Consider the following 23,750-nt stretch of genomic DNA (forward strand, 5'->3'; position numbering starts at 1 on the left):
GGGAACGGGCGCACGTTCCGGGTCCGAACTGCGTCGCTTTATTTACGATAATCCGCGGCTTATGCAAGCCCGTTCGCACCTTACGGAACAGGTGCGTGCCCGAGGCGGGCTAGAGCATCCGTTCCCGTTCCCGTTTTGGAACGATCGAGCTTTCGGTCGCCGTCCGGAATCCGAATTCTTGCACAGACTGGGGACCTGACTCCGCCCCCGCGGGTACTGCTTAAATATGCCCTTGAGAGGGCTGGCAAGCTCAGTACCGAGGGTGTAACTCGGGTGTTAACAGCACTCTGACCCAGCCCAAACAGGACAGAATCCACGGAGAGGGCAGTACCACGTTGACAAGATGCAACTGTTCGTAATCTGCCTGCTGGCGGCCACCACGGCCGCATTCACGATGTTCGGCCCGCACATACGTATCGTGCCCGGCCAAAAGCCCAACGAGATAGTGCTCCACTTCCGCAATCCCTGTAACAACAAAACCAGCACCACGACCTTGAAGCCGCCACCACCACCGTGTCCGACTCATCCCACCACGCCAGCCTGCGAGCACCGCATTACTAGTCCGGCTCCGACGAAGCCACACTGCCCACATGCTACCACTACTCCGCACGACTGCGGACACGAGACAACGAAAACGAGTAGGGCCACAACGGCAAGGCCAACATTGGAGACCACTATCAGAACCACTTTCCAGCCAACGCAACCAACAACTCCGCCAACGACTCCTAAGCCCACCGACAAAACTTCGGAGAAACCGACAACTCTGAAACCAACCGAACCGACAACTGCGAGCCCAACGACTCTAAAGCCCACTGAAGGAACTTCAGCGAAACCAACAACTCTGAATCCGACCGAGCCGACAACTGCGAAGCCAACGACTCTAAGGCCCACAGAGGGAACTTCGGCGAAACCGACAACTCTGAAACCGACCGAGCCAACAACTGCAAAGCCCACAGAAGAAACTTCGGCCAAACCGACAACTCTGAAACCAACTGAGAAGCCAACGACTCCCAAGCCCACAGAGGAAACTTCGGCGAAACCGACAACTCTGAAACCAACTGAGAAACCAACGACTCTTAAGCCCACAGAGGGAACTTCGGCGAAACCGACAACTGCGAAACCAAGTGAGAAACCAACCACTCCCAAGCCCACAGAGGGAACTTCGGCGAAACCGACAACTCTGAAACCAACTGAGAAGCCAACGACTCCCAAGCCCACAGAGGGAACTTCGACGAAACCGACAACTTTGAAACCAACTGAGAAGCCAACGACTCCCAAGCCCACAGAGGGAACTTCCGCGAAACCGACAACTCTGAAACCAACTGAGAAGCCAACGACTCCCAAGCCCACAGAGGGAACTTCGACGAAACCGACAACTCTGAAACCAACTGAAAAGCCAACTACTCTTAAGCCCACAGAGGGAACTTCGGCGAAACCGACAACTCTGAAACCAACTGAGAAGCCAACGACTCTTAAGCCCACAGAGGGAACTTCGGCGAAACCGACCACTCTGAAACCAACTGAGAAGCCTACGACTCTTAAGCCCACAGAGGGAACTTCGGCGAAACCGACAACTCTGAAACCAACTGAGAAGCCTACGACTCCCAAGCCCACAGAGGGAACTTCGGCGAAACCGACAACTCTGAAACCAACTGAAAAGCCAACGACTCTTAAGCCCACAGAGGGAACTTCGGCGAAACCGACAACTCCGAAACCAACTGAGAAACCAACGACTCTTAAGCCCACAGAGGGAACTTCTGCGAAACCGACAACTCCGAAACCAACTGAGAAGCCAACGACTCTTAAGCCCACAGAGGGAACTTCGGCGAAACCGACAACTCTGAAACCAACTGAGAAACCAACGACTCTTAAGCCCACAGAGGGAACTTCGGCGAAACCGACAACTCTGAAACCAACTGAGAAGCCGACAACTCTTAAGCCCACAGAGGGAACTTCGGCGAAACCGACAACTCTGAAACCAACTGAAAAGCCAACGACTCTTAAGCCCACAGAGGGAACGTCGGCGAAACCCACAACTCTGAAACCAACTGAGAAACCAACGACTCTTAAGCCCACAGAGGGAACTTCGGCGAAACCGACATCTCTAAAACCAACTGAGAAACCAACGACTCTTAAGCCCACAGAGGGAACTTCGGCGAAACCGCCAACTCCGAAACCAACTGAGAAACCAACGACTCTTAAGCCCACAGAGGGAACTTCGGCGAAACCGACAACTCTGAAACCAACTGAGAAGCCTACGACTCCCAAGCCCACAGAGGGAACTTCGGCGAAACCAACAACTCTGAAACCAACTGCAAAGCCAACGACTCTAAAGCCCACAGAGGGAACTTCGGCGAAACCGACAACTCTGAAACCAACTGAGAAACCAACGACTCCCAAGCCCACTGAGGGAACTTCGGCGAAACCGACAACTCTGAAACCAACTGAAAAACCAACGACTCCCAAGCCCACTGAGAGAACTTCGGCGAAACCGACAACTCTGAAAACAACTGAAAAGCCAACGACTCTTAAGCCCACAGAGGGAACTTCGGCGAAACCGACAACTCTGAAACCAACTGAAAAACCAACGACTCCCAAGCCCACTGAGAGAACTTCGGCGAAGCCGACAACTCTGAAACCAACTGAAAAGCCAACGACTCTTAAGCCCACAGAGGGAACTTCAGCAAAACCGACAACTCTGAAACCAACTGAAAAGCCAACGACTCTTAAGCCCACAGAGGGAACTTCGGCGAAACCGACAACTCTGAAACCAACTGAGAAACCAACGACTCTTAAGCCCACAGAGGAAACTTCGGCGAAACCGACAACTCTGAAACCAACTGAAAAGCCAACGACTCTTAAGCCCACAGAGGGAACTTCGGCGAAACCGACAACTCTGAAACCAACTGAAAAACCAACGACTCCCAAGCCCACTGAGAGAACTTCGGCGAGACCGACAACTCTGAAACCAACTGAAAAGCCAACGACTCTTAAGCCCACAGAGGGAACTTCGGCGAAACCGACAACTCTGAAACCAACTGAAAAACCAACGACTCTTAAGCCCACAGAGGGAACTTCGGCGAAACCGACAACTCTGAAACCAACTGAGAAGCCAACGACTCTTAAGCCCACAGAGGGAACTTCGGCGAAACCGACAACTCTGAAACCAACTGAAAAGCCAACGACTCCCAAGCCCACTGAGGGAACTTCGGCGAAACCGACAACTCTGAAACCAACTGAAAAGCCAACGACTCTTAAGCCCACAGAGGGAACTTCGGCGAAACCGACAACTCTGAAACCAACTGAGAAACCAACGACTCTTAAGCCCACAGAGGGAACTTCGGCGAAACCGACAACTCTGAAACCAACTGAAAAGCCAACGACTCTTAAGCCCACAGAGGGAACTTCGGCGAAACCGACAACTCTGAAACCAACTGAAAAACCAACGACTCCCAAGCCCACAGAGGGAACTTCGGCGAAACCGACAACTCTGAAACCAACTGAAAAGCCAACGACTCTTAAGCCCACAGAGGGATCTTCGGCGAAACCGACAACTCTGAAACCAACTGAGAAACCAGTCACTCCCAAGCCCTCAGAGGGAACTTCGGCGAAACCGACAACTCTGAAACCAACTGAGAAACCAACGACTCTTAAGCCCACAGAAGGGACTTCGGCGAAACCGACCACTCTGAAACCAACTGAGAAACCAACGACTCTTAAGCCCACAGAGGGAACTTCGGCGAAACCGACAACTCTGAAACCAACTGAGAAACCAACGACTCTTAAGCCCACAGAGGGAACTTCGGCGAAACCGACAACTGCGAAACCAACTGAGAAACCAACCACTCCCAAGCCCACAGAGGGAACTTCGGCGAAACCGACAACTCTGAAACCAACTGAGAAGCCGACAACTCTTAAACCCACAGAGGGAACTTCAGCGAAACCGACAACTCTGAAACCAACTGAGAAGCCAACGACTCCCAAGCCCACAGAGGGAACTTCGGCGAAACCGACAACTCTGAAACCAACTGAGAAGCCGACAACTCTTAAACCCACAGGGGGAACTTCAGCGAAACCGACAACTCTGAAACCAACTGAGAAGCCAACGACTCCCAAGCCCACAGAGGGAACTTCGGCGAAACCGACAACTCTGAAACCAACTGAGAAACCAACTACTCTTAAGCCCACAGAGGGAACTTCGGCGAAACCGACAACTGCGAAACCAACTGAGAAACCAACCACTCCCAAGCCCACAGAGGGAACTTCGGCGAAACCGACAACTCTGAAACCAACTGAGAAGCCGACAACTCTTAAACCCACAGAGGGAACTTCAGCGAAACCGACAACTCTGAAACCAACTGAGAAGCCAACGACTCCCAAGCCCACAAAGGGAACTTCGGCGAAACCGACAACTCTGAAACCAACTGAGAAGCCAACGACTCCCAAGCCCACAGAGGGAACGTCGGCGAAACCCACAACTCTGAAACCAACTGAGAAACCCACGACTCTTAAGCCCACAGAGGGAACTTCGGCGAAACCGACAACTCTGAAACCAACTGAAAAGCCAACTACTCTTAAGCCCACAGAGGGAACTTCGGCGAAACCGACAACTCTGAAACCAACTGAGAAGCCAACGACTCTTAAGCCCACAGAGGGAACTTCGGCGAAACCGACAACTCTGAAACCAACTGAAAAGCCAACTACTCTTAAGCCCACAGAGGGAACTTCGGCGAAACCGACAACTCTGAAACCAACTGAGAAGCCAACGACTCTTAAGCCCACAGAGGGAACTTCGGCGAAACCGACAACTCTGAAACCAACTGAGAAACCAACGACTCTTAAGCCCACAGAGGGAACTTCGGCGAAACCGACAACTGCGAAACCAACTGAGAAACCAACCACTCCCAAGCCCACAGAGGGAACTTCGGCGAAACCGACAACTCTGAAACCAACTGAGAAGCCGACAACTCTTAAGCCCACAGAGGGAACTTCGGCGAAACCGACAACTCTGAAACCAACTGAGAAGCCAACGACTCCCAAGCCCACAGAGGGAACGTCGGCGAAACCCACAACTCTGAAACCAACTGAGAAACCAACGACTCTTAAGCCCACAGAGGGAACTTCGGCGAAACCGACAACTCTGAAACCAACTGAGAAACCAACGACTCTTAAGCCCACAGAGGGAACTTCGGCGAAACCGACAACTGCGAAACCAACTGAGAAACCAACCACTCCCAAGCCCACAGAGGGAACTTCTGCGAAACCGACAACTCTGAAACCAACTGAGAAGCCGACAACTCTTAAGCCCACAGAGGGAACTTCGGCGAAACCGACAACTCTGAAACCAACTGAGAAACCAACGACTCTTAAGCCCACAGAGGGAACTTCGGCGAAACCGACAACTGCGAAACCAACTGAGAAACCAACCACTCCCAAGCCCACAGAGGGAACTTCGGCGAAACCGACAACTCTGAAACCAACTGAGAAGCCGACAACTCTTAAACCCACAGAGGGAACTTCGGCGAAACCGACAACTCTGAAACCAACTGAGAAGCCAACGACTCTTAAGCCCACAGAGGGAACGTCGGCGAAACCCACAACTCTGAAACCAACTGAGAAACCAACGACTCTTAAGCCCACAGAGGGAACTTCGGCGAAACCGACATCTCTGAAACCAACTGAGAAACCAACGACTCTTAAGCCCACAGAGGGAACTTCGGCGAAACCGCCAACTCCGAAACCAACTGAGAAACCAACGACTCTTAAGCCCACAGAGGGAACTTCTGCGAAACCGACAACTCTGAAACCAACTGAGAAGCCAACGACTCTTAAGCCCACAGAGGGAACTTCGGCGAAACCGACAACTCTGAAACCAACTGAGAAACCAACGACTCTTAAGCCCACAGAGGGAACTTCGGCGAAACCGACAACTCTGAAACCAATTGAAAAGCCAACTACTCTTAAGCCCACAGAGGGAACTTCGGCGAAACCGACAACTCTGAAACCAACTGAGAAGCCAACGACTCTTAAGCCCACAGAGGGAACTTCGGCGAAACCGACCACTCTGAAACCAACTGAGAAGCCTACGACTCTTAAGCCCACAGAGGGAACTTCGGCGAAACCGACAACTCTGAAACCAACTGAGAAGCCTACGACTCCCAAGCCCACAGAGGGAACTTCGGCGAAACCGACAACTCTGAAACCAACTGAAAAGCCAACGACTCTTAAGCCCACAGAGGGAACTTCTGCGAAACCGACAACTCTGAAACCAACTGAGAAGCCAACGACTCTTAAGCCCACAGAGGGAACTTCGGCGAAACCGACAACTCTGAAACCAACTGAGAAACCAACGACTCTTAAGCCCACAGAGGGAACTTCGGCGAAACCGACAACTGCGAAACCAACCACTCCCAAGCCCACAGAGGGAACTTCGGCGAAACCGACAACTCTGAAACCAACTGAGAAGCCGACAACTCTTAAGCCCACAGAGGGAACTTCGGCGAAACCGACAACTCTGAAACCAACTAAGAAACCAACTGAGAAACCAACGACTCTTAAGCCCACAGAGGGAACTTCGGCAAAACCGACAACTGCGAAACCAACTGAGAAACCAACCACTCCCAAGCCCACAGAGGGAACTTCGGCGAAACCGACAACTCTGGAACCAACTGAGAAGCCAACGACTCTTAAGCCCACAGAGGGAACTTCGGCGAAACCGACCACTCTGAAACCAACTGAGAAGCCTACGACTCTTAAGCCCACAGAGGGAACTTCGGCGAAACCGACAACTCTGAAACCAACTGAGAAGCCTACGACTCCCAAGCCCACAGATGGAACTTCGGCGAAACCGACAACTCTGAAACCAACTGAAAAGCCAACGACTCTTAAACCCACAGAGGGAACTTCAGCGAAACCGACAACTCTGAAACCAACTGAGAAGCCAACGACTCCCAAGCCCACAGAGGGAACTTCGGCGAAACCGACAACTCTGAAACCAACTGAGAAACCAACTACTCTTAAGCCCACAGAGGGAACTTCGGCGAAACCGACAACTGCGAAACCAACTGAGAAACCAACCACTCCCAAGCCCACAGAGGGAACTTCGGCGAAACCGACAACTCTGAAACCAACTGAGAAGCCGACAACTCTTAAACCCACAGAGGGAACTTCAGCGAAACCGACAACTCTGAAACCAACTGAGAAGCCAACGACTCCCAAGCCCACAGAGGGAACTTCGGCGAAACCGACAACTCTGAAACCAACTGAGAAACCCACGACTCTTAAGCCCACAGAGGGAACTTCGGCGAAACCGACAACTCTGAAACCAACTGAGAAGCCTACGACTCCCAAGCCCACTGAGAGAACTTCGGCGAAACCGACAACTCTGAAACCAACTGAAAAGCCAACTACTCTTAAGCCCACAGAGGGAACTTCGGCGAAACCGACAACTCTGAAACCAACTGAGAGGCCAACGACTCTTAAGCCCACAGAGGGAACTTCGGCGAAACCGACAACTCTGAAACCAACTGAGAAACCAACGACTCTTAAGCCCACAGAGGGAACTTCGGCGAAACCGACAACTGCGAAACCAACTGAGAAACCAACCACTCCCAAGCCCACAGAGGGAACTTCGGCGAAACCGACAACTCTGAAACCAACTGAGAAGCCGACAACTCTTAAGCCCACAGAGGGAACTTCGGCGAAACCGACAACTCTGAAACCAACTGAGAAGCCAACGACTCCCAAGCCCACAGAGGGAACGTCGGCGAAACCCACAACTCTGAAACCAACTGAGAAACCAACGACTCTTAAGCCCACAGAGGGAACTTCGGCGAAACCGACAACTCTGAAACCAACTGAGAAGCCAACGACTCTTAAGCCCACAGAGGGAACTTCGGCGAAACCGACAACTGCGAAACCAACTGAGAAACCAACCACTCCCAAGCCCACAGAGGGAACTTCAGCGAAACCGACAACTCTGAAACCAACTGAGAAGCCGACAACTCTTAAGCCCACAGAGGGAACTTCGGCGAAACCGACAACTCTGAAACCAACTGAGAAACCAACGACTCTTAAGCCCACAGAGGGAACTTCGGCGAAACCGACAACTGCGAAACCAACTGAGAAACCAACCACTCCCAAGCCCACAGAGGGAACTTCGGCGAAACCGACAACTCTGAAACCAACTGAGAAGCCGACAACTCTTAAGCCCACAGAGGGAACTTCGGCGAAACCGACAACTCTGAAACCAACTGAGAAGCCAACGACTCTTAAGCCCACAGAGGGAACGTCGGCGAAACCCACAACTCTGAAACCAACTGAGAAACCAACGACTCTTAAGCCCACAGAGGGAACTTCGGCGAAACCGACATCTCTGAAACCAACTGAGAAACCAACGACTCTTAAGCCCACAGAGGGAACTTCGGCGAAACCGACCACTCTGAAACCAACTGAGAAGCCTACGACTCTTAAGCCCACAGAGGGAACTTCGGCGAAACCGACCACTCTGAAACCAACTGAGAAGCCTACGACTCTTAAGCCCACAGAGGGAACTTCGGCGAAACCGACAACTCTGAAACCAACTGAGAAGCCTACGACTCCCAAGCCCACAGATGGAACTTCGGCGAAACCGACAACTCTGAAACCAACTGAAAAGCCAACGACTCTTAAACCCACAGAGGGAACTTCAGCGAAACCGACAACTCTGAAACCAACTGAGAAGCCAACGACTCCCAAGCCCACAGAGGGAACTTCGGCGAAACCGACAACTCTGAAACCAACTGAGAAACCAACTACTCTTAAGCCCACAGAGGGAACTTCGGCGAAACCGACAACTGCGAAACCAACTGAGAAACCAACCACTCCCAAGCCCACAGAGGGAACTTCGGCGAAACCGACAACTCTGAAACCAACTGAGAAGCCGACAACTCTTAAACCCACAGAGGGAACTTCAGCGAAACCGACAACTCTGAAACCAACTGAGAAGCCAACGACTCCCAAGCCCACAGAGGGAACTTCGGCGAAACCGACAACTCTGAAACCAACTGAGAAGCCAACGACTCCCAAGCCCACAGAGGGAACGTCGGCGAAACCCACAACTCTGAAACCAACTGAGAAACCCACGACTCTTAAGCCCACAGAGGGAACTTCGGCGAAACCGACAACTCTGAAACCAACTGAGAAGCCTACGACTCCCAAGCCCACTGAGAGAACTTCGGCGAAACCGACAACTCTGAAACCAACTGAAAAGCCAACGACTCTTAAGCCCACAGAGGGAACTTCGGCGAAACCGACAACTCTGAAACCAACTGAAAAGCCAACTACTCTTAAGCCCACAGAGGGAACTTCGGCGAAACCGACAACTCTGAAACCAACTGAGAGGCCAACGACTCTTAAGCCCACAGAGGGAACTTCGGCGAAACCGACAACTCTGAAACCAACTGAGAAACCAACGACTCTTAAGCCCACAGAGGGAACTTCGGCGAAACCGACAACTGCGAAACCAACTGAGAAACCAACCACTCCCAAGCCCACAGAGGGAACTTCGGCGAAACCGACAACTCTGAAACCAACTGAGAAGCCGACAACTCTTAAGCCCACAGAGGGAACTTCGGCGAAACCGACAACTCTGAAACCAACTGAGAAGCCAACGACTCCCAAGCCCACAGAGGGAACGTCGGCGAAACCCACAACTCTGAAACCAACTGAGAAACCAACGACTCTTAAGCCCACAGAGGGAACTTCGGCGAAACCGACAACTCTGAAACCAACTGAGAAGCCAACGACTCTTAAGCCCACAGAGGGAACTTCGGCGAAACCGACAACTGCGAAACCAACTGAGAAACCAACCACTCCCAAGCCCACAGAGGGAACTTCAGCGAAACCGACAACTCTGAAACCAACTGAGAAGCCGACAACTCTTAAGCCCACAGAGGGAACTTCGGCGAAACCGACAACTCTGAAACCAACTGAGAAACCAACGACTCTTAAGCCCACAGAGGGAACTTCGGCGAAACCGACAACTGCGAAACCAACTGAGAAACCAACCACTCCCAAGCCCACAGAGGGAACTTCGGCGAAACCGACAACTCTGAAACCAACTGAGAAACCAACGACTCTTAAGCCCACAGAGGGAACTTCGGCGAAACCGACAACTCTGAAACCAACTGAAAAGCCAACTACTCTTAAGCCCACAGAGGGAACTTCGGCGAAACCGACAACTCTGAAACCAACTGAGAAGCCAACTGAGAAACCAACGACTCTTAAGCCCACAGAGGGAACTTCGGCAAAACCGACAACTGCGAAACCAACTGAGAAACCAACCACTCCCAAGCCCACAGAGGGAACTTCGGCGAAACCGACAACTCTGAAACCAACTGAGAAGCCTACGACTCCCAAGCCCACAGAGGGAACTTCGGCGAAACCGACAACTCTGAAACCAACTGAAAAGCCAACGACTCTTAAGCCCACAGAGGGAACTTCTGCGAAACCGACAACTCTGAAACCAACTGAGAAGCCAACGACTCTTAAGCCCACAGAGGGAACTTCGGCGAAACCGACAACTCTGAAACCAACTGAGAAACCAACGACTCTTAAGCCCACAGAGGGAACTTCGGCGAAACCGACAACTGCGAAACCAACCACTCCCAAGCCCACAGAGGGAACTTCGGCGAAACCGACAACTCTGAAACCAACTGAGAAGCCGACAACTCTTAAGCCCACAGAGGGAACTTCGGCGAAACCGACAACTCTGAAACCAACTGAGAAACCAACTGAGAAACCAACGACTCTTAAGCCCACAGAGGGAACTTCGGCAAAACCGACAACTGCGAAACCAACTGAGAAACCAACCACTCCCAAGCCCACAGAGGGAACTTCGGCGAAACCGACAACTCTGAAACCAACTGAGAAGCCAACGACTCTTAAGCCCACAGAGGGAACTTCGGCGAAACCGACCACTCTGAAACCAACTGAGAAGCCTACGACTCTTAAGCCCACAGAGGGAACTTCGGCGAAACCGACAACTCTGAAACCAACTGAGAAGCCTACGACTCCCAAGCCCACAGATGGAACTTCGGCGAAACCGACAACTCTGAAACCAACTGAAAAGCCAACGACTCTTAAGCCCACAGAGGGAACTTCGGCGAAACCGACAACTCTGAAACCAACTGAGAAACCAACGACTCTTAAGCCCACAGAGGGAACTTCGGCGAAACCGACAACTGCGAAACCAACTGAGAAACCAACCACTCCCAAGCCCACAGAGGGAACTTCGGCGAAACCGACAACTCTGAAACCAACTGAGAAGCCAACGACTCTTAAGCCCACAGAGGGAACTTCGGCGAAACCGACAACTCTGAAACCAACTGAAAAGCCAACGACTCCCAAGCCCACTGAGGGAACTTCGGCGAAACCGACAACTCTGAAACCAACTGAAAAGCCAACGACTCTTAAGCCCACAGAGGGAACTTCGGCGAAACCGACAACTCTGAAACCAACTGAGAAACCAACGACTCTTAAGCCCACAGAGGGAACTTCGGCGAAACCGACATCTCTGAAACCAACTGAAAAACCAACGACTCTTAAGCCCACAGAGGGAACTTCGGCGAAACCGACAACTCTGAAACCAACTGAGAAACCAACGACTCTTAAGCCCACAGAGGGAACTTCGGCGAAACCGACAACTCTGAAACCAACTGAAAAGCCAACGACTTTTAAGCCCACAAAGGGAACTTCGGCAAAACCGACAACTCTGAAACCAACTGAAAAGCCAACGACTCTTAAGCCCACAGAGGGAACTTCGGCGAAACCGACAACTCTGAAACCAACTGAGAAACCAACGACTCTTAAGCCCACAGAGGGAACTTCGGCGAAACCGACAACTCTGAAACCAACTGAGAAACCAACGACTCTTAAGCCCACAGAGGGAACTTCGGCGAAACCGACAACTCTGAAACCAACTGAAAAACCAACGACTCTTAAGCCCACAAAGGGAACTTCGGCGAAACCGACAACTCTGAAACCAACTGAAAAACCAACGACTCTTAAGCCCACTGAGAGAACTTCGGCGAAACCGACAACTCTGAAACCAACTGAAAAGCCAACCACTCTTAAGCCCACAGAGGGAACTTCGGCGAAACCGACAACTCTGAAACCAACTGAAAAGCCAACGACTTTTAAGCCCACAGAGGGAACTTCGGCAAAACCGACAACTCTGAAACCAACTGAAAAGCCAACGACTCTTAAGCCCACAGAGGGAACTTCGGCGAAACCGACAACTCTGAAACCAACTGAGAAACCAACGACTCTTAAGCCCACTAAGAGAACTTCGGCGAAACCGACAACTCTGAAACCAACTGAGAAGCCAACGACTCTTAAGCCCACAGAGGGAACTTCGGCGAAACCGACAACTCTGAAACCAACTGAAAAACCAACGACTCCCAAGCCCACTGAGAGAACTTCGGCGAAACCGACAACTCTGAAACCAACTGAAAAGCCAACCACTCTTAAGCCCACAGAGGGAACTTCGGCGAAACCGACAACTCTGAAACCAACTGAGAAACCAACGACTCTTAAGCCCACAGAGGGAACTTCGGTGAAACCGACAACTCTGAAACCAACTGAAAAGCCAACGACTCGTAAGCCCACAGAGGGAACTTCGGCGAAACCGACAACTCTGAAACCAACTGAAAAACCAACGACTCCCAAGCCCACTGAGGGAACTTCGGCGAAACCGACAACTCTGAAACCAACTGAGAAACCAACGACTCTTAAGCCCACTAAGAGAACTTCGGCGAAACCGACAACTCTGAAACCAACTGAGAAGCCAACGACTCTTAAGCCCACAGAGGGAACTTCGGCGAAACCGACAACTCTGAAACCAACTGAGAAGCCAACGACTCTTAAGCCCACAGAGGGAACTTCGGCGAAACCGACAACTCTGAAACCAACTGAGAAACCAACGACTCTTAAGCCCACAGAGGGAACTTCGGCGAACCCGACAACTCTGAAACCAACTGAGAGACCTACGACTCCCAAGCCCACAGAGGGAACTTCGGCGAAACCGACAACTCTGAAACCAACTGAAAAGCCAACGACTCTTAAGCCCACAGAGGGAACTTCTGCGAAACCGACAACTCTGAAACCAACTGAGAGGCCAACGACTCTTAAGCCCACAGAGGGAACTTCGGCGAAACCCACAACTCTGAAACCAACTCAGAAGCCAACGACTCCCAAGCCCACTGAGGAAACTTCGGCGAAGCCGACAACTCTGAAACCAACTGAGAAGCCAACGACTCCCAAGCCCACAGAGGGAACTTCGGCGAAACCGACAACTCTAAAACCAACTGAGAAGCCAACGACTCTTAAGCCCACAGAGGGAACTTCGGCGAAACCGACAACTCTAAAACCAACTGAGAAGCCAACCACTCTTAAGCCCACTGAGGGAACTTCGGCGAAACCGACAACTCTAAAACCAACTGAGAAACCAACGACTTTTAAGCCCACAGAGGGAACTTCGGCGAAACCCACAACTCTGAAACCAACTGAGAAGCCAACGACTTCCAAGCCCACAGAGGGAACTTCGGCGAAACCGACAACTCTGAAACCAACTGAGAGGCCAACGACTCTTAAGCCCACAGAGGGAACATCGAAGAAACCGACAACTCTGAAACCAACTGAGAAGCCAACGACTCTTAAGCCCACAGAGGGAACATCGAAGAAACCGACAACTCTGAAACCAACTGAGAAGCCAACGACTCCCAAGCCCACAGAGGGAACTTCGGCAAAACCGACAACTCTGAAACCAACTGAGAAGCCAACGACTCTTAAGCCCACAGAGGGAACTTCGGCGAAGCCGACAACTCTGAAACCAACTGAGAAGCCAACGACTCTTAAGCCCACTGAGGGAACTTCGGCAAAACCGACAACTCTGAAACCAACTGAGAAGCCAACGACTCTTAAGCCCACAGAGGGAACATCGAAGAAACCGACTACTGTGAAACCATCTAAGACAACAGCCGTGGAGTCTTCCACAGAGGCTGGAACGACGGCATCACTCCCTCCGTTCAATATATTTGATATAATTTCTGGGGCACCGTTAACAACCGTGTCCGGTGTTTTGTAGAAGCTTAAAAAGTCGAGATAGAATATCACTATCGGGAAAATGAATTTGAAACCATAATTAATGTACTTTTCTATACTAATAAACACTGAACTTATGTAGAGATTTTCAGCGTAATTATAATGCAATCTTTTGAAATGAATTTTACAATTAAATTAAAATAAAATTTATTGCTTAAACAATAGAAAAAAAACGTATGGTGTGTAACTTTTTCCAGGTTTGCTGGAAGCCTTCTTGTACTGTCTAGAACTTCGAGTATTATTTCCATATCCGAGGTATTTAGGATTTTTACAGGGGTATATTGTTGTCGAGGGTGTTTTCGTCCTCGGCGCTCTCCTCGCTCTCAAGGTCGTTGGATGGGTCCCGCCAGTCGCACAATCCGGGGAACTTCTCGCTAACTCGGTGCTGGGCGCACTTGGATCCCGCCGGACCCGATTGGTAGATGGGCTCGTTGAATATGTTGTTGTAGTCATAGTTGCACGTCATCATGAACTGGAATCGATTGGCATTTGGCTCTAGGAAGCGGACAGCTGCGCAGCCCACGCGCTGCACTCGATCCGAGACCAAAAGCGTGAAGTGGCCGATCTTCTTGCTGCGAGTGAAAAAGAGCAGATTAAATGGTGATAAATTAAAATCGAAACTTAAATAGCTTAAGCAAATTTGTTTTTAAACTGTAAGCTAATTTTATCTGTAGGCTTGAACGATTTGTTTAGCTTTATCTCGAATAAAACAGTCATTTATAACTTAAACAGCTCGAGTAAAGAATGTCAAAATGTCAGAATCGGAAAACAATATCATATAGCGAGCTTAGGAACGCTCGTTGTTATTTAGCAAACTTTTTTGTTGTTAAGGGTTTCATTTACTGCCTTTGTATGTAGTATTTTTATTAGGTAGAAGTTTATAATTTTTAATGTGGAGTACTTTTAGAAAGAAGAATTTTAGAAAGTATCTGTTCTAACTAAAAAACAAAAGAATTAAAAATTTAAACTAGCATGTTGTTTAGACAAAACCTTATAAGAACTCAATGAGCTGTAAGTGAAGATTTAATAGGTATTATAGAAACCATCAGTGAACTTTTAAGGAAAATTTAAATAACACAATCTTCTTTAGAGGTTTAATGATTTGGTTCACAGTACTCGACGGACTTACCCCTGCGGATGCGGGTGATATTTATCGATGAAGCCCTGGTTGGCGTCCTGGTATTCGCGGAACCAGTTGATTACAAAGGACTTCATGCGGCGCGAATGCGACTTGAACTCGCGTCCGATCCAGAAATATCCGATATTCTGGCCGCTGAACTTGAAGCGCGGCGTATTGCGGCACTTGTCGTGGGCGAATTGGCAGCGCTTGACGTGCAGGGCGGCCATCTGCTCCAGCTCGGTGTCCCATCGCAGGAGCGGCATGTGGGCGGCACTGCGGTAGCCGTCCAGATCTCCGCTGGCGATCTTCGACCTGGCCAAATTGTGCATGTCCAGCAGGAGCTGACGCCTTCGATCGCTCATTTCCAGGAGCTTGGGTTCCGGGCCACAGGAGGGGGCAAAGCTGCCGTTGTTGCCGCAAGCGGTATGCGGCACATGCACCACATGCGTCCCGTTGTACAGCTCACACAGGGACACCTTGCAGTATCCGCCCATGGGCGTGGTCGTGGGCGTGGCTGCGGCCAAACCCCTCAAACGGACCAGGGTCAGCAGGAGCACTGCGGCGGCGCTGGCGACGACGCTGCACTTGCTCGACAATCTCGGCATCTCGACGGTCAACACGCTACTGAGCTGGGGTCGAGCCGCACTTTGGGTTTATGAATGGGCAGCGTCGCTGCTTTTCCCACATCTTAGGGTTGGGCAGCGCTGCGGGGTCCATAACTGGTTCTCATTAGAAAGAAATTAGCCACGGGAATTAGTGGCGGCGGCAAGTGGAGCTTCAAGATGAGGACATCAGATCTGCCCATTCTTAAAATATTATTTTAATCACCGGGAACCACTGGTATGATTAGTAGTTCCGATTGGGCAGAAATTAGCTATTAATAGCAATGGTACCTCTGAAACGCAAATGAGAACCGAAACATATGCTTAATATTAAAGAGTAACTCTATTGAAACTATGATAAACGAGGATAAGAAATAGTTAGTACTCAGAAAAGGCGAAAAATTTCTGCTGATGAAAACAAAAATATGTTGAAATGATAAATACGTCTAAATTACTCAAGTCTTAAATCTATACTTATAATTTCGCAAAAGGGTTTGTTTAACATTTATTTAAGATTGCTTACTGTACCCAACTAAGTATTCAATAGATTTAGTTATAAAATTATACATAAATAGTGTAATAAATAAATATTAATAATGGAAACAGAAATGTTAACCATCAAAACCATTAAAAATTAAAAGCCAATAAAAATGGAATCCAATCCGTCCAGATATTGCTCGTAATCTGATCAGTTTTACAAACTAACTTTACACAGATAAAAAACAATTGAAAGGGTTGAAATGTTCTAAAAAGTAAAACTTCTTTGAAATTTGTTTTTTTAATTATTAAAATATTTCTGCACTTAAAACATCGAGTTTTTTGTTTTGCATGTACATACTCATTCTAACTGATTGGCAATTTAAATGTAGAACCGCTAGTTTATTTGTAATCTTATTTGTTTGAACCGTTGAGAACAAGTTTTCCAATGTCTGGAGTGTTTTTTCGCAGTGCAAAAATGTGGGAACTCGTCTGGAAATTAGCCACCCTCTTTTCATCTAGCTTCCGGCATTGCACCGCACTCACTGCAAAGGTAGATAACCACTATATCATCACCGAACCGATTCGAACCGACCTGTGGAGGACCGGTTTGGCGTCGGCTCATCGCTCCGGGGATTGATGGTGGGTCTAGGTCTAGGTCTGGGTCTGGCCCCCGTGTAAGTGGTTTAATCAGTTACTGCCGGCAAGTGTGGGAAAAATGCTCGCTTCAAGGCAATTGCCGATAAGTAGCCGAGTCGGGGAATTATTATTGACTTTCCGCCGAGTTTTACAAAACTAACCCGACCAAGAGCCGTTAACATAACACAGACAACAGCAACGAGCCGTAGTAACCAAAAAAAATAATACAAGCAAAAAAACAAAAAAAAAAAACAAAATGTAAAGAACGCAGAAAAATACAGAAATTAAAGAAACGTCGACAGAAACGTGCCTCACACCTAATCGTCGTTAATTAAAATAACAATGCTTCGACAGCTGAAGCTCCGCACTAAAAGCACTAACAAAAGCAATATGCAAAAACCAAAAACGCCAATAAAAAGAAAAAACGTATGATTATGACTCTGGCCGTTGTGACGTCGAATGGCCATCCCCGAAAAAGCAAAAAAAGAATGGATCGAGATGTTTATTGATTCTGGATTCGAGTCTGGGTCAATTCGATTCTTGATTATATTTTATGATCCCATGATCAACTAGCAAGTCTTGTTTAAGACCATGATCTGACAGTTTCTTTTTAATTTACCAATAACTTTCATTGCTTATTGTATTTTCATAAGTAAAAGTCTTGGTTTTGAAGTATTTCAAGATAAGGTGTGTTCTTTAATTTAAATGGAAAAATATATCTAAAACTTATTGTTTACTGATATTTACGTAAAATATTCAATTTATAAATCAAATTTTAAATTTCTGTAAATTTAAATATTTTGGGCTATCAACTGTAATTTATATAAATAATGTGGAAACGGCACTTCCAAAGAAAATATTATTTTTAGTCAAAACATGATTTAAATCAAGAATATAAGTTAATTGCTTTCGTCTTAAGAATCACAATTTAATTATAAAAGGAAATAAGCTGCAAAGAATAAAATGTAATAAGGATTTATAGTATTTAAATAAAAATAGACGAAATCGAAATACTGAAAGGGTATTAATAACGGGGGCTACCATGACACAACAAGCTGTTCCATTTAATTTCGTACGTGTTATGTTATGAGATCGTAAAATAAAGCAACGTCTGTTAATCTTTTGGTTTTAAACTATTTTTCGTAAAAATCTACGAGGGTATTTAACTGTTCGGATTATAAATCTAGATTTCGCTTCTTTTATTGACCAATTACGATGTGGCTGTTTATTTTGCTTTCCTGGCTATATCACATCACTGAGTTTCTTTAAGAAGATCGGCTCATCCGATGCGATCATTGACTTTTATTTCTAAGAATAATGGCCGAACTTAAAGAATTGATTTCTGCGTTTAAAACAAACAGTTTAAAATTTTGAAACAAATTGTTATATTCAATGTATAAGCCTTATACGTGTTTTCTGATCTATTTTTCAGAGTGCTGCTGTTATGAGTTTCCCATTATTCATTGATCTGATAAATTTATGCGTCACTCTCACAGATAAACCCTTAATGATTTACAGTGCCACTTACAATTACCATTCAAATTGCTCATTCTATAAGTCTTGGGAATTTTTTTCACTGACTCAGTTGAAGTTCTCTCGCATATATGATTATCAAGATATGATTATGAACGATTTGTGCGCGGCAAACGCAATAGCTAATAAATGGCCACGATCCGAGCTGGCCAGACCTGTACTAGTATTTTTCGTCGACATCGTCTTTTAACTGCTGCTGTAATTAAAGATCTACTGGCAGACATCAGATCGGACCGGTCAAGTCGAATTCGAAGTGGAAGTCATAGTTGGAGAAGTTTGCGTGTTTGAGAAGGGACGAACGAACGGGGTGCTGGCATATATATAATTTGCATAGAAAATGATTAATCACGCAGCGATTAATTGCCGCCGACGTCAACGCTGCAGTTGTTAAATAAAAACAATAAATTTAGCAGCGACTAAACATAAATTACTCTGAAAATGTGTACGAAAATACATTTGGGGTCGGGTAACCCCCTCACACCCCGCTTGGCGTTATGATTGGCAGCATAATTACCATACGTCTGGCTGCCCATCGACCACTGCACTTCCTCATTCTGTAATTACACCAATTGCGGCAGTACATCACGTTAAGCGTGACGCCACCTGACCTCGGGGTCTGAGATAATCATATCGGAATGCCACATCTATGAAAGTGTCACCAAGCCAAACAAGAAGTGGCGGAAGAGCATAAACAATTGTTTGTCGAAGAAGTGCCCGTGAAAAAAAAACATTTACAAACACCACTGCCAATGCAAATATGCTCATACATAACTTTACAAAACAAAATAACTACAGATTTTTTAATGACCGCCGTACCCATTGAGCCCATAACTAAATCCATTATATTCCGATTCTGAACCTTTACACGTTTGTGAATTTATGCAGTTAATATTTCATTTTAGCTTGTAATTTATCTAAAATGAAGTATTAAATGCAATAATTTACAACATTGTATCTAATGTACATTTTTATAAGCATTTTTAACTAAGCTTTGTCTTTATAAATTTTTGTTTGCTTTGACTAATAACATCCCATTTTTTAAGTGGCATAAATGTGGTGTAATCTTCACTAAAATTTATTATTTTAGTGCTGTTTAATTTTGTTATTCGTTTTTATGTTACCTGTTCATTTCCAAGTTTCCAATTTCCTTTTAAAATGTGACTTAAAACTGCACTTTTACAACCGATAACTTGACCATACAAATTTGTGGCTTAATTCTTTTATAATCTTCATTTTAAAATAATCTTCAAATGCAGTTCAATTTTCGTACCCATTCTTATGATGGCATTATTTTAGTTTCCGATGGCATGCAGAAATGTAACCAAGGCGACGTACATTTTCCTGATGTGTTTCGAGAGTTCGGCGGTGTTGAGGTAAGCCATTCTTGTCTTGGGCTTGAGTTAACTGGGCCATAATCGGTGCTTGGCCACACAACGGTTGCGTCACAGCATCTGGGTGGCATTCTAATGTCCGGCGACGAAGGCCCCCCATCATAATTAGCATATTTCGCCCAGTGTATTTTGGACTGGCTCGCGGTGATCTCTTTGTGTCCGTGTGATTGTGTGGGCCACATAATTGCTGGCAACAGAACGTGACGTTTGCGATGGCTGACTTCGTGTCCTGGGTTGTTACCTTGGCAATTAGTTGGTCGAATCTGCCAAGACATAATTACACGATGCAGCTCTGGTAAATCTACCGAACTTTAGTCCTTTTCATGTGTGTGCTTTGTTTATCTTTTGGTTTTTCCTGTCTTAATTAAGAGTCATTAAAAAAGGTTCTTGTACTTTTTAAAACAAGACAGATTAAGAGTTTATGACAGAATAAAAAGAAAGTATGAAAAGCAAAACTTGAATTTATAAGTATTAATATAAAATCCTTTTAAGCTTTATTTTGGACGAAAGATCACGTAGTGACGAATTGCACTAAGCGCGTGCCGTCGACGACTACAATAGTAAATTGGTTTAGAATAATTTGCGGTGAAAGTAAAAAGAGTAAAATTAAAAAAAGTGTAGTCAGGGAATATTGTAGAAAAGGTATTTCTGTATAAGAATTTATAAAATATTTTGCTATATATATATTGGATGTTCAATATGCAATCGTCACTTACCTAATTAGAAATACTTTTGCTTAATTTACATTTAAGCTTTTTAAAAGAATAGTTTTCAATAAGTCATTGCATTTTTAATGGTGCCTTGTTTGTATTGTATTGTGATTTGTGCTCGGCTAAACTGTCTTTAATCTTATACTCAGTTTACGAATCGAGAAGAGTGATGATGCTTTTGGAGGCTTTGTGTCATGGCTGATAATATTGCGTATACGTAACGCGGTTGGTTGGCTTTTCCCCTACCGGTCGCCGTTGTCCGTTGACCGTTGTCCGTTGCCATTACTATTGTCAGCCAGTTGTCAGGTGTTGGCAGTGGGCTAGCTGCATTTCATTTTCATTTTCGTTTTATTAAATTTAATTTCCAGCTTTGTCTCTCCGGCCATGTGTGTGTGTATCTGCACTAATTAAATTCATGCTGAAATTTTTCTAATTAAAAGTTTACTAATGAAATTTATGCAGCTGCTGTTGCCAATGCTGCTGTCTGCGTGGGTGTGTTTGGTCAAAAGCCCAAAAGTCGCGCTTTCAATTAAAAATCGCCATGAACGGTCGGGATTTGGCATGGATGGGGTCTTTACACACGGACAGCTGGCCAGTTTGATGTGCTCGAATTAGATTTGTATTAAATTGCATTTTTGTGGTCATTATTTATTTCATTGCATTTCGCAGCACTTTCACATCTCTCGCCTGCCCAGCGGCCTTTTTTTTTACGTGTTTGCATAAACAACTGCGTGGGCAAGTTAATGCAATCAAGTGTAGCATAATTAAAAACTAATATCGGGCGAGTTAGTAAGGGGAGTGGTAAATCCGGAGGGGCCCTGTTGCGGTTTGATTATCAACTACGTGAAAATAAATAAGCAGGCCTTGATTTAGTTGATTATATGGATATTTACACGTTGTCATTCGAGTTAGGAGAGTTACATTTGACAAACAGCATTCGACAACATAATAACATTTCGTAAAACCTCATACATAGATAATAGACGGAGTATTATTGTTTTTCACGATGGAACCATTACCTGAAATGAAACCCGAGTCCCTTGCTGGCAAGAAAAAGGCAAGGTCCTTTTCACCTGGGAAATATGACATATTAATGGAGCCCCCAATTAAACGTATGCGACTTGATGGATCCTTAGAAGTGAAAATATATGATACAGGGTCTGAGATATTGGAATCTCATCCGAAAGGTATATTTGATGGAGAGATAAATAATGATGAAACAAACAAACAAACTGATTCATTATTGAGCCCTGATCCCTGATTTATTTTCAAAAACTTGAGGAATGTCCGATTGATTTTGAGTTACTGGTAAATCAGAGGAAATAATGAAATGGTAAGTGTCCTGATATATTTATTATTGTATGTCATTAAACTCTGGAAGTATATAAACTAGGCACATTTTAATGTTTGATCGGATTCCTCGGTGACTTAGAAACAATCAGACAATCCGATGAAATATTTGAGTGACATCTTCCAGTATTCTTAAGTTCCGGTAAGTTGTCTGAGTTATTTATTATGATTAATTATTAAACTCTGCAGAGGTATCTTATAGAATACTAGAGGGAATCACTGAGAAATTAGATCGTTCAAAGCATTATTAAGTTCTAGTGAGGTGTCCGACTTCCAGTATCCATAAAAATTTGTTTTTATCGAAGAATTTGCAAAAGCTGTTCTTAGAATCTTGGGATAATAGCAAAAAAATTGTATATTTTGTAAACTATGAAAATTCAAGAATACTATATGGTAAGTATGAATTTATCAAATCGTCTGCAAAAATTCCTTTAAGTTTTTTTCTTTGAACTAGCTGTATGAACTTAATATGAATTCATAATTTAATTTAATGCTGGTTAATTGATACTATATTGGCAAATAAAATATGTTTTCATTAATAAATTGAGTAAGCTTTAAAAACTAAAGAAATATATTATGGTGAGCATTTATTAGAAGCAATAAATAAATTCAAGGCCTAAAGTCACTTAATAAACATTTTTTAGGCACTGTCGAAATGGTGAAAACAAAATATATTTTGTGCGTTGAGATTCCTATATGACATCTTTTGGCTCTTAAATTGGATTTACGCTTAATGGATTTTATGTAATGTTTGGACTTTTAAATTAAATTGTTGCCCTTATGGGCTATTAAAAAGACTGTCGAATCTTCTTTATGAACTCGCAACTTACTTTAAAACGAATAATATTTGCTGATATCAAATGATGCGACTATCATTTCCGGTGGTTATAACTAAGTCTGGAAACTCGATGGGTTTTGGCGAGTGCAAAATGTCCTTCCTCAAGACGGGAATATTAAGTAATTACATGCAGAGAAACACACATGTATGCGACGGCAACTCAATTACGGAAGCGTTGTGCGCCATGTGGCGCCTCCGAGAATTTCATTTGGCTGGCAAGTCACGTGATGTGCAACAGCAGCAGCCGCACTCGGCCGTTGTTAACTTGTAGGTTGTGTTACGGTGAGCGCACTATGCGATGAAGGGGTCTGGGGTCGGGGGTCGGGGGTCAAGGGTCAGGGGGTCATAGGAAAAGCACGGCATACGCAGCGCTGACCCGACACAATGATAAACTGCGTGCCGCAATATGAGGCAGCTAGCCGCAGAACTTTTGGCCAAGAGCGACGACGAGTGCTTAGAGCGCGTAGGAGCCCGGCCGGCCGCTAATTTATGTCCTCCTGGCCCCGAGAAGATGGATCCTGGCCAGACCGTTCCTCCAGTGGGCCCTCCAGTGCCCAACATGCGCCGACTGCCTACTGCCGCCTTCCTAGTTTCCTCCCCATCTCCATTCTCGATTGCGACATGGTCAACTGGCACATGGCATTCCCAGCGGCACGCTCCGGGGGCATCAATATTCCCGACGCTGGACGCGCATGGCCACCTCCGGAGAGAGGAGGCAGTCGCAGGACCAGCAGAACTCCCAAGACACACAGGTGCACTGCGCGAAATCACTCACATAGACATTAGTAAATATATGCAAAGCTACCATCCAAAATATACACTTATATTTGTGTACTGCTTATTTAAACAATTCGCTTGTGGAAGTCTCTATTTAAAAACTGATCTAGTTGTCTTCTTTACTAAATATATTATTTAATAAAAGTGTAAGATTTAAACCAAATTTGATGT

The 23,750-nt window shown here is 46.2% G+C and overlaps 2 protein-coding genes and 1 long non-coding RNA gene across 3 annotated transcripts; 2 read left to right on the forward strand and 1 right to left on the reverse strand.

The window, feature by feature from the left end:
- The first annotated feature begins 343 nt into the window (after positions 1-343).
- LOC108048532 (mucin-2) lies at positions 344-14,132 on the forward strand. Its single transcript, XM_044461094.1, has 5 exons — positions 344-945; positions 1,789-2,100; positions 2,986-8,736; positions 9,382-12,369; positions 14,044-14,132. Exons 1-5 carry the CDS (start codon positions 344-346, stop codon positions 14,123-14,125), a joined length of 9,735 nt encoding a protein of 3,244 aa, XP_044317029.1. The 3' UTR covers positions 14,126-14,132.
- Positions 14,133-14,260: 128 nt separating this feature from the next.
- LOC108039101 (antigen 5 like allergen Cul n 1) lies at positions 14,261-15,900 on the reverse strand. The gene is made up of 2 exons (XM_017116026.2): positions 15,272-15,900; positions 14,261-14,714 (listed from the first exon to the last, which is right to left on the reverse strand). The coding sequence occupies exons 1-2, from the start codon at positions 15,865-15,867 to the stop codon at positions 14,411-14,413; spliced, it is 900 nt and encodes a 299-aa protein (XP_016971515.1). The 5' UTR covers positions 15,868-15,900; the 3' UTR covers positions 14,261-14,410.
- A 5,612-nt stretch (positions 15,901-21,512) lies between these two features.
- Positions 21,513-22,526, forward strand: LOC108052684. Its single transcript, XR_001769659.2, has 4 exons — positions 21,513-21,947; positions 22,008-22,106; positions 22,167-22,357; positions 22,419-22,526. It is a non-coding gene; the product is annotated as an uncharacterized LOC108052684 (long non-coding RNA).
- Positions 22,527-23,750: the final 1,224 nt, after the last annotated feature.

The sequence above is a fragment of the Drosophila rhopaloa genome, unplaced genomic scaffold, assembly GCF_018152115.1.
Source record: "Drosophila rhopaloa isolate 14029-0021.01 unplaced genomic scaffold, ASM1815211v1 contig_3, whole genome shotgun sequence".
Classification (NCBI taxonomy): Eukaryota; Metazoa; Arthropoda; class Insecta; order Diptera; family Drosophilidae; genus Drosophila; species Drosophila rhopaloa.

Coding starts and splice junctions, on each gene's coding strand:
- LOC108039101 (XM_017116026.2), bottom strand. CDS start 15,867: ATGCCGAGATTGTCGAGCAAGTGCAGCGTCGTCGCCAGCGCCGCCGCA. Junction 14,715..15,271: donor TATCACCCGCATCCGCAGGG/GTAAGTCCGTCG, acceptor TTTCACTCGCAG/CAAGAAGATCGGCCACTTCA.
- LOC108048532 (XM_044461094.1), top strand. CDS start 344: ATGCAACTGTTCGTAATCTGCCTGCTGGCGGCCACCACGGCCGCATTC. Junction 2,101..2,985: donor GGAACTTCGGCGAAACCGAC/ATCTCTAAAACC, acceptor TGAAAAGCCAAC/GACTCTTAAGCCCACAGAGG. Junction 12,370..14,043: donor AAACCAACTGAGAAGCCAAC/GACTCTTAAGCC, acceptor CACAGAGGCTGG/AACGACGGCATCACTCCCTC.